The 10,859-nt window shown below is 53.4% G+C and overlaps 1 protein-coding gene across 1 annotated transcript; it reads left to right on the top strand.

The window, feature by feature from the left end:
* The first annotated feature begins 2,308 nt into the window (after nt 1-2,308).
* On the top strand, nt 2,309-5,580 carry EPOP (elongin BC and polycomb repressive complex 2 associated protein). The gene is made up of 2 exons (XM_070773372.1): nt 2,309-3,944; nt 4,043-5,580. The coding sequence occupies exon 1, from the start codon at nt 2,803-2,805 to the stop codon at nt 3,940-3,942; it is 1,140 nt and encodes a 379-aa protein (XP_070629473.1). The 5' UTR covers nt 2,309-2,802; the 3' UTR covers nt 3,943-3,944; nt 4,043-5,580.
* Nucleotides 5,581-10,859: the final 5,279 nt, after the last annotated feature.

Raw genomic sequence — 10,859 nt, 5'->3', positions numbered from 1 at the left:
ATCTTTCCCAGCATCAGGGTCTTTTCCAATGAGTCAACTTTTCACATCAGGTGGCCAAAGTATTGGAACTTCAGTACCTCATAGAATTATTATGGGGATTAACATAAAGTTCTTAGGACAGAGATTGGAATGACATCAGTACTATAGAAATTACTATTCCCCACTGTACCTTCCTCTGGGGAAAGTGGGCAGGTCCCCCACTCCCAAATCTTTGAACACAGGCCTTTGGATGAGACTCAGATGAGCCACAGAAAGGGAAGCCTGGCATCCGGGTCTTGGGGGGCCCTTCCTATCCCTTATTCCTAAGAAGTCAAACGGGGTCCTATATCCAGCCTCTGGGAAGGAGGATAGGTTTCTGAAGAAACTGGTCTTCTCATCCAGGCTGAGGACGGGGTCGAGTGTCCTCTACCGTAGGCAACAGGAATTGCAACAGCTGGGTCAGCCCACACATCATTTCCACTCCTGATAAGGTTTGTGAGGAAGTTACCGTTGTGTCTTTTCACTGATAGGGACACGTTGAGACTCAGAGTGCCCAGGTAACCTGCCCAGGGTCGCACAGCCGGCACCCCTGGTCCAAGCCTTCCCAGAGGTAGGAAACTCAAGCCCACTGGTGGGACCCAAGCCCACTCCCCTGGCATCTTAGCTGCAGAGTATGGAGTAGGGTCAGATTGAAGCACATGCCCCCTCCTCCATAAGCAAACAAATTTGGTATTGCAGTCTCCAGGGTAAAAGTTTTCAGCACTGTCCACCAAAAGAGACAACTGTGAAGATCATCATCCTTCCAGAACTTTCCTCCAAACCTGTCAGGATCCCAGGATCCTCCCTCATGACAACTTCCCCACAGACTTCTTCTATAGAAGATGCTAAGGGGTGAGTGCTTCGAGCAATGAACATCACGGCCCCTTGTTCCTCAAATGCTAGCCTTACCTTGGGATCTTCACCTCCAGCTTCTGCAAAAGGGTTGTAAGGGAGGCAGAGCTTTCTGATCCCTTTCTGCCCAAATGTTATGGGATGACATGTCAGGGAAACAGTACTTCTGTTGTCATCACCAGAAGGACCAGGATACAAGCTGCATTATTTGTTTCCTTACAGAAACCCTCTCTTACCCTTGCCGGGGAGTAAGATATTTCTCTCTCTGACCACCCATCACCCCCACACAAACATACCCTTATTCCATGTCATCGTATCAGTCTCTCAATATTTCTGGGGATAGGAAGCAGTCCAATGACCCTATTTTTATCAAGAGAGGAATATTCCAAGGATTCATTCATTCACTTACAAATATTTATTGAGCACCTATTAAGTCTGGGCACTGTTTAAAGCACTGAGGTTGCAGAAGTGATCAAGACAAACTTCTCATCAGCTCATTTCCAGACTAATGGAAGAGGCAGATAATAAAGAGAAATACATTCACAGATTTTCATATATTAGTGAGCTCTAACACGAAACAAGGGTAAGAGGATGGAATGTGCTGCGGGTACATGGTCCTCCCTTAACTAGGTTTTTAATGGAATTCACTTTCTTTGCTTTACTCTCCCTAGGGGAGATAAGAGTGAGGGTCTATGTATCTCCTCCTAGGGTCCCCTCAACCTATTTTGGCAGTTCAAGCCTCACAGGGCATAATCTTGGGATTTGAGGGGGTACGGCAGAGCCAGCCCCTCAGAATTTGCTCAAGGGGCCGGTTATAAGTTAAGTGAGAAATGGAAACAGGTACTGAGAAAGTCTATTTATCATCTTTCGTGGGTGTAATGATACTCCTCCTCTTCAAATTTAATTCTTCCTTTTTTCATCTTGCACACACACTCACTGAATTCCTAACTATTCATTCAACGTTTTTTGAGCCCTCTGTGTACCAGGCACTGTTCTAGGCGACCGAAACAGAGAGGTAGGGAATGTTCTCTGCCCACAGGAGTCCTTGCTGTGCAAAGCTGCTGAACAACCTCTTTTCATCTTTTCTTTTAACTTCGCTTTGAGATTCACCTCTGTTTGACTCACGCAGCCCCAAAGGGGTAGATGTGAACATTCCCATTTTACGGATGCGAAAACCATGACTGCTGAAGGGGAAAATGAAGTGCTTTGGCGGCTACTAAACACTGGGACGCCACTGCGCCACGTGCAGCGGCGCATTTAGCCCATCGATATCCCACCCGCGCACTCACCCTCCTTCCCTCCCTCCCAGCCGCCGCCGCGCCGGGTCCACGTGTGTGTGTCTGTGTGCAGAATGGGGATGGGGGCGGTGCCGCGGGAGGGGTGGGGTCCTGGCTAACGTCACAAGCAGTGCCGCCCAATCAGCGGCGGGCTCGCGGCCCCGGCGCTGGTATTGGGGCAGCGAGGGGGCAGTTCTCTATAACGCGGTCTCCGGGAGCCAGCGGGGAAGAAAGAAGCCGAGCGGGCGGAAGGCGCCCTCCCCGCCGCCTGGGCCCCGGCACCGGGTGCCGGGCCCGGGGTCCTTCCCGCCTCCTGCGGCCGCCGGCCGCTTTGTTTCCCCAGCCTCTGCGCTCCGGGCAACTCAAGAGGGGCTCCCGCCGAGGCTGCACAGGGCTCGCGGCGGCAGGAAGGGCGGCCGACCGCGCCGGGACTCACAGGGACCCAGGAGTCCGGCCGCCGAGAGGGCCGCGTGACGAGATCGAAGAGGGACCCGGAGCTCCGTGGCCCACGGGTGCGGGCCGGGGGCGCTAGCGAGCAGAGACCTCCCCGTCGAGGGGGGGCGATGTTCCCCTCGCCCGTGGGCTCTTCGGGCAGTCAGGGCATCCCGCCGCTGGGACCAGGGCCCCCTCAGTGGGCACCCCCCCGGAAAGTTCCATGGAGACTCTGTGCCCCGCTCCCCGCCTCGCAGTGCCGGGGTCCCCGCGAGGGTCACCCTGCTCCCCCACACCCCGGAAGCCGCGTCGGGGGACCCAGGAGTTCTCTCCTCTGTGCCTGCGTGCCCTTGCCTTCTGCGCCCTTGCCAAACCCCGGGCGTCCTCTCTGGGCCTGGGGCCTGGGGAGCTGGCGCCGCGGGCTCCGGTGCTGCTGGGCCCTTGCGCCCCGCTGTGCACCGGCGGCAGGGCCCCGGATGGCCTGAAGCACCTCGCGGGACAGGCCGGGCGGTCCAGCGATCCCAACGCCCCGGCCCGCCAGGATGCCGACGCCGCAGTGTGCCGGGGCCGCGGCGAGGAGGAAGAGGGCGGAGGCAGTTTCCCGCACTTCAGCGCTCGCTCCGGCGTACCTCCCGGCCACTGCCCGGCGCCCCGGCGCCCTCGGGAATCTCCGACCAGCTCCGTCTCGGCTCCGCCTAGGCCAGCCCTGGCTCTCGACTCTCAGCCTGGCCCCGCCGCTAGCCCGCATCAGGAGCCAGGTTCTCGGCCTCCGCCGCCACCTGCGGGCCTCTCCTCTGAGCCCATGGGGCCTGGGGCCGCGCCGGAACCGCCCCCGCCGAACCAGACGGCCGCAGTAGATGGAAACCCTCCGAAGGTCGCCCCCGAGGCACCGGCCTCCAGCCCCTCGACGGCCAGCGAAGCTCCGGCCGCGCCCGGCGATCTCCGCCAGGAACATTTCAATCGTCTGATCCGCCGCTCGAAACTGTGGTGTTACGCGAAAGGTTTTGCCCTCGACACTCCGAGTTTGCGCCGGGGGCCCGAGCGGCCCCCAGCTAAAGGGCCCGCCCGAGGAGCGGCCAAGAAACGCCGGCGGCCGGCGCCCCCCCAGCGCAGCGCGCAGCCCCGCCGACCTACCCCGACGCTCCCCACCACGAGCACCTTCAATCTCCTCGACTGCTTCCCCTGTCCCCCGGCCCTGGTGCTGGGGGAAGACGGAGACTTAGGGCCGGCATCCTCGCTTCGCCTCCAGGGAGACGCTAAGCCCCCGCCTGCCCACCCGCTGTGGAGGTGGCAGATAGGGGGTCCCGCTGTCCCTGAGCCCCCCGGCCTCAAATTCTGGGGAATCAACTTGGAGCAGCCCTGAGCGTGAGACCTCTTCTGCCAAGGGGGAAAAGTGGGGGCCATCGCCAGACTGCGGGCTCGAGAATAGAGCCTCATTTCTCACCTTTGCCTGTCCTCTCTAGGTTTTATGGGCTGTGGTCAGAAGGACCTCAAATGACAGTGATCTTCAAGCACCTAACTGGTTGCAGTGACACCCCCTCCCCCTCATCCTTTGGAGAAGAACCAAGGCCTGGAGTCGGGAGAAGGCTTAACCGAAAAAGGCTTAAAGACGTAGATTCCAATCCCTCCCCTCTTGCATCTCGGATCTCTGGGGGCAGGGCCTTCACCCCAGGGGGAGTCGAGGAGGCTACAACTCAAAGAGGAGGAAAAAAAAAGAGGGAGAGAGACCTTGGTGATGGACAAACCGGTTGTTTCTGTGGGCGAGCCTGGGGATGGGTGGGGGCTGTGGTGGGGGTGGGGAGGTGATTGGCAGCTCCCTGGGGGCATCCTCTACCCCCACCATCCAGGCCTTTAACCCTTCACTCCCCTCAGGCCTTCCCTAGCCTCCAAGCACCACTGTAGCCTTCATGGGGACCCGAGCAGCTTAGGCAAGGGTAAGATCACCCTCTCCCAGTTCTTTCCCTAGGGTCCCCCCAGTCAAGTGACCCCTTGTTACCGAGGTCTTCATTCTCAGCCACCAGTCTTTCCCCTTTGTCCAGTTTTGGAGTTTCTTTCAGTATTCCATTTGCTTTCAGGTTATAGGATCTGATGGGTAAAAGAGGACACCCCCACCCCACCCACCCCCACCCCTGCCATGAGTCTGCCACCTCCTCTAGTTTAATCCTGGTATTAAGAGGAGCAAGGCTGAGGAACCTCCTACCCTTCAGAAGTACAAACTGCCTGGGGAAGGAGACCATCCCAGGGAAAGTAATGGAAGGTGGAAGAAATCAATAAATCAGACCAAACAAGTTGCCCTTCCTTCCAGGTCCTCTCCACCGGTTAAGGATGGAGGGCGTGGAGGTGGAGGGCATGCCTAGGGCCATTCTTTGAATACCCAAACTCAGCCTCCTTCAAGGCTAGAAACAAGACAAGCTGCTCTTTGTGGAGGGGGTAGATGAAAGGACTCGTGGCCTAACCACAAGGTCCAGTGGGGTGTTTGAAGGGGCTCAGTTTGAGTCTGGATGGGAACTGGGCTGAGGAACCTTAGCATTCTCCCCCCCACCCAACTTCAGGCATTTCGGGAGTTGTCAGGGACCTGATGGATCCGAAAGAGGCAGGGCCGGGGATTAGTTTTGAGGTCAGAAGTTCTGTTTTCCTGGGGGAGGGGAGGGAGTCAGAGGGGAGTGGACTTACTTTCTCCACCCAGGTGAGGTCTGGGAAGTTTAGCTTTTAGGGAAATTCCAAGTTTAGGTTTGAGGGGAACCTGGGGGTTGCCGATCTGCCCAATAGTGAGGGATCCAGTGACCCTTCTGCCCACACTAGTGAATATTGTTTTTTTCCCCTTTTCCCCCAAGAAGGGAGGAGGGAGGAACAATTCCCATATATGATACTGGGGAAGGACTTGTCTCCTTTTCTGTGAAAATGCTTTGTAAAAAGTTGTTAATGTTTGCATAGAGCAGATTCTTGAAAAAAACAAAACAAAACACTGTTTTGGACCACAAAAGTTTTGTTTGTTTTAAAAGCTGTCTCTTTTCATTTTTCTTTTGCTGGGGGTGGGAGTGGGGGTGGGGTGGGTGGGTGTGGGTTGGGCAGTGCTCTCTTTCTCCTCAACATCTGGCCTTTATGAACCCTGCTGACCTCCCCTCCCCCTCCAGCTGTGTTGTGGGGAGGAGGGAGGAGGGTGGGGGAGTGCCTTCCATGCCTGTGCTTCAGGGGTATCCATCTTATCTTGCCCCCCAAGAATGGGGAAGGCCGAGGAAGAAGGCAGATATGAGGGGTGGGGAGAGAGTCGCTGTGAAGCGGGGGTGGGGGTGTGCGCAAGGTTTGCAAGGAGAAATGGAGAAAGGCAGACTCCAGTTTTTAAAGGGCTCCTCGCTTTTCGTCGGGTCAGTTTTGGCCCTCTCGACCAGCCTGGGTGGGACGTGTGAGCTCTGGGCAAAGGAGAGGAGCGGTGGGTCACGAAATACTCTTTGGGGACTCTTCTTTGAGGAGTGGGCGAGGATGCTGTGCCTTTGGTTTTCCTCCTCCTCCAAGTCAAAATATTAATCTTCACCCTGGAAGGGGGCTGGGCAGTGAGTTAAAAAACACACCTTTGTCCAGACCTGGAACTCCTTGCAGAATGGAGACTCTCAGAAGTACCCCTAGAATCTTTCTAGTCAGTTTAGAGAGTAGGGAACTATGTTAACTTTCCCTGGGCTGCGGCAACAAACTGCCAAAACCTTGGGGGGCTTGAAACAGCAGAACTGTATTCTCTCACAGTTTTGGAGGCTACAAGTCCGAAATCAAGGCGATTGCAGGCTGTGCTCCCTTTGGAGGCTCTACGGGAGAACCCTTGGCCTCCTCCAGCTTTGGGTGGCTCCAGGCTCCAGGCGTTCCTTGGCTTATGGCTGCCTTCCTCCAATCTCTGCTTCCGTCTTCACACGGCCTTCCCCACTTCTGTCGCTTGTAAGAACACTTGTCATGGGATTTAGGGCCCACCTGGATAATCCAGATGATCTCTTCTTGACGACCTTAATTTAATTACCTCTGCACAGACCCTTTCTCCAAATAAGGTCACACTCACAGATTCTGGGGGCAGTGGAGTTCCGTCGGGGACTTAGCTTTTTCAGCGCCTCCATTCAGCCCACTACAGAAACTTAAATCCCAGGATGGAGAAACTTGCTCAGACTTCCCGGGTAAAGGAAGCGTGTGCTGGGTTGGTGTGGGGCACAGCCCCACTAGAGCTGGGGCCACGAGCCTCCCTGAACTGGAGCCCTTGCTTTCCTCAGGTTGAAACAAGGATGCCAGGACTCTCCCTTCTACTAACAGAGGTGGGGTGGGCGGACTGTCCCCAGGAAGGCCCTGAGGAAGCTCTCCCTCCCTCCCTGATTTCCACCACTCTCACTCCGGGTCTCTCTCAATGTCTCCAGCCCCCGCTCCCTCCCCTCTTTCCGTCCTTCCCCTCCCCCAGCTCTACTACGGGCCACCCTTGTTTTTGCCTGGATGTGGAGGTTGAAGGGTCTTGACTTCTGCCTGGGTCTCTAAGTTCCCTTCCTGGGTTATCTCAGGTCCTTTAGTCCTAGAGGGTCTCTACGTCTCAACAGCTTTAGGACCCAGTGTCTGCCCCCGGGCCACCTGCATGACCCTGAGAGGGGGCGCTTCTTTCAGTTTTCTTTCCAAGGCACCTTGCCTGCCTTCCCCTTAATCCAGCTCTGCTCATCATCACCTCCCTCCTCCTGAGAGCCTCCCGCTGCCCCACACTCTACCTCTTGCCTCTTAAATCTTTGCAGCTTGATTCCTGCCCCTGAAACTGCTCTTTGCAGGGTCACCCATGACAACCCCCAATCACACATCCAATGGTTGCCTCTCAGCTGCCCTGGCCCCTGAATCATTCCATGACCTGTGGTGCTGCTGGACGTGCGCCAGGGTCTCCTGACTTTCTCCAAAGTTCCTTCTGTCTTCCTGGCTGCTTCGTATTCCTCTGTCCCCAGGAAGCTTTAATACGAGACAGACCTGTGACATCTGCCCTCTGTCCCCATGTCTCCCCACATGACTTTTTGTCTTCTCCCAAGTCTTTCGCTGGCACAGGCACAAGTAAGTGACTCCCAATGACTGTACCTGCCCCTTCCCTCCAGTCCAGCCCCTCTCCTGAACTTTGGTGCCGTGTCTCTGCATGGACGCTGGCAACTCTCACTCACGGAGCTCATTGTCTCCACTCCCTGCTCACATCAGTCCCCAGGTCAAGTCCACTTCTGGTTACAGCTCTCCTTATCATCTCAGCACTGTGAATTCTTCCCTGACTTCTCCCATTTGACCCACTTTTATAAATTTCCAAGCCTCCCCCTGCTTCTAGCCACGCCACAGAGCCATCAAAAAGAGCTTTTAGTTGCACAGGAAAAGCAGGACACATGGTCCCCTCCTTAGGATGTGTATCTCTTATTCTCTCCCTCACGGTGCGGCTCCCACGAGTCTGGTCTGGACTCTTGCCCACCGAACTAGTTTCTGAATCTCTGGTTCTTCTCTGATACCCTCGGATCATGTTACCTTCTTACTCAGTGGCTCCCCTGATTTTATTAAATGCAGCCTCCTTGGCCTGTCTATTCTGTCTGATTTGGCTCTAACTCCCTGTCCAGCCTATCCCCGTTACTTTATTTTATACACCGTGTGGTCCATCACACCAGAATGCCCTTCCTTCCCCAGCCACCCACTCTTTCTCTATCTTCATTTCCCATGTACGATGCCGATGCCATCTCCTCCATGCAGTCTTCCTTGATTCGTCGAGTTGGATGTGATCTGTGCCACTGCTAAACCTTCTTCATTCTTTTGTGTCTGGGGAGAGATAGTAAAGTGTGGTGGAAGAACATGGGCTTTAGAGCCAAACACTCCCGCTTTTCCTCTCCACGGACAGCCAGAAGCTAGTCGGGCTTCTCTAAGGGAATCACCTTTCATTTCATTGCTTTGACCTTCACTGAGAGTCATTGACATGAAATGGCGGCCACTTGGAAACCACTCCTGCGAGTAAAAACTTCCCAACAAGACACTGTTCAGTATGCCAAATCCCCCTATGAATTTTAAGATAGAATATTAGGGTATTGATAAGGTTCTAACTGTGATTTTTCTTGCACCCTCTACAGTTATCCCTTGTATCTTGCTTCATTTTATTTAGGTCCTGTACACCGCAGGCACCTAACGCATTCTTGTCCAATGCAAAGTGCATATGGCCAGTGGAAGTTGGGAAGCCTGCAGTTCCAGAAATGTCCACTAGATGCTGCTGTCTGCTAGCGTGAGAAGGAGGACGGACGCAGGCGAAGGCTGGGTGGGGAAGGGCTCCTTCTTCCAAGCAATTGAACACCTCCCCGTGCTGGGGCTTGGGGAGAGAGATGTGGAAGACTTGGCCTCTGCACACAGGTACTTAGCCAGGGGATTTGCAGGCATTATTTTGCTTTTATAACAATAGATAGATATTATTATCTCTGATTAATAGATAAGGAAATGGAGGCTCAGGAAGATTAATCAACTTGTCTGAGGTGGCACAGCGAGTGCAGAAGCAGAGTTTCACTCTGAACTGTCTGCTTGGGTTTTTCTGAATAGAGGTTATCATAGCAAACACGTACAGGTACTGTTCTAAGGGTTTTATACTTAGTCACTCATCTAATCCTCAGAACACAATGAGGTAGGTACTATTATAATCCCCATTTTGCAGATGAAGAAACTGAGGTACAGAGAGATTGAGCCCACACAGCTACAGAATTGTGCCCTTAGAGTTTGTGCTCTTTTAAAAATTTATTTATTTATTTGGCTGTGCCAGGTTGCAGCACATGGGATCTTCAGTTTTCCTTGAGGCATGCAGGATCTTGAGAATGTGAAATCTTTTTAGCTGTGGCATGTGAACTCTTTAGTTGCAGAGTGTGGGATCTCGCTCCCTGACCAGGGATCGAACCTGGGCCCCCTGCACTGGCAGCAGAGTGTCTTAGCCACTGGACTACCAGGGAAGTCCCTAGAGTTGGTGCTCTTAATGACTACCCTGCTGCTATGTTTCAACATCCCAGTAGCAACCAGTTACAGACTCAGGGTGGTCCCCCACCATTTGGAGACCATTGAGCTCTGTGCCAGAAACACAAAGACACACAGCTGACCCCATGGAGCTTTTTGTTGCACGGGAAAAGCAGGACACATAGTCCCCTCTTTAGGATGTGGGCTCTCCATGGACGTGCTGGGCGACTCTACCTGAGTGGATTACACTCTCTGGGCTTCATCAGAAGAAACTGTAGCAGGAAGTGACTGTCAGACACAGGAGGGCTGTTATTCATATTTTTGTGCAAAATGATAGTACTTAAAAAATAGAGATAAAGTTATCTACTTTTAAAATTTTTTAAAATTTTCTGGCTGTGTTGGGTCTCATTGCTGCTGGGTCTTCGCAGCTACCCTCTAGTTGCTCAGGCTTCTCATTGTGGTGGCTCTAGAACATGTGGGCTGGCTTCACTAGTTGCGGCACGTGGGTTGCACATGTAGGATCTTCCTTGAACCAGGGATCGAATCCATTTCCCCTGAACTGTCAAGCGGATTCTTAACCACTGCCCCTGCAGGGAAGTCCCCAAGGTATCTACTTCAAAGTGCATAAAAAAATCCAGCTTGATTGATATTTACACATGGATATACCTGTATGATCACCACCCAGGTGTAGATTAGCAACATTTTCCAGCCCTCTAGGAAGCTCTGCCAGTCAATAATCACCGGAGATAATCACCATGCTGCCTCTATTAACCAGAGATTTATTTTGCCTGTTTTTGGCCTCCATAGAAATGGAAGGTACTCTCTGGGTCTGGCTTCTTTTGTTCAACCTTATGTATGTGAGCTTTATCGTGCTGTTGTGTGTGGCAGTGGTTTATTCTTTTCATTGCCGTGCAGCAGGGTTTCATTGTATGAATATTCTACAATTGATGTATTCTGTTGATAGATGTTTGGGTCATTTCCAGTTTTTAGCTTCATGCATCAAGCTGTGCAGCACAGTTTTAAATGAATTGGGAGAGACAGTGAAGAGAGCTAACATTTACTCAGGCATTAACTGTCCTGGACAATGGGCTATGAACTAGAGATAAGAAATGACGAAACTCCCATATTTTTCTCCCCAAAGCTCACAGCTTAGGAAGGGAGAGAGATGAGTGCATCAACAGTCATAGGACAGCATGACTAGCATGGAGATGGAGACCCATGTGGCTGAGGGGACAATGGAGCACTCAGGGAGGACTTTCCAGAGGAGGAGGTTATGTGAGTGGAGGCATGAAGGGTAGGGAGGAATTCGTGGCTTGAGTGAGTGGGCCT

This window comes from Bos indicus, chromosome 19 (assembly GCF_029378745.1).
Source record: "Bos indicus isolate NIAB-ARS_2022 breed Sahiwal x Tharparkar chromosome 19, NIAB-ARS_B.indTharparkar_mat_pri_1.0, whole genome shotgun sequence".
Classification (NCBI taxonomy): Eukaryota; Metazoa; Chordata; class Mammalia; order Artiodactyla; family Bovidae; genus Bos; species Bos indicus.
The sequence above is the reverse complement of the archived record's forward strand: the minus strand, read 5'-3'. Positions and strand labels throughout refer to the sequence as shown.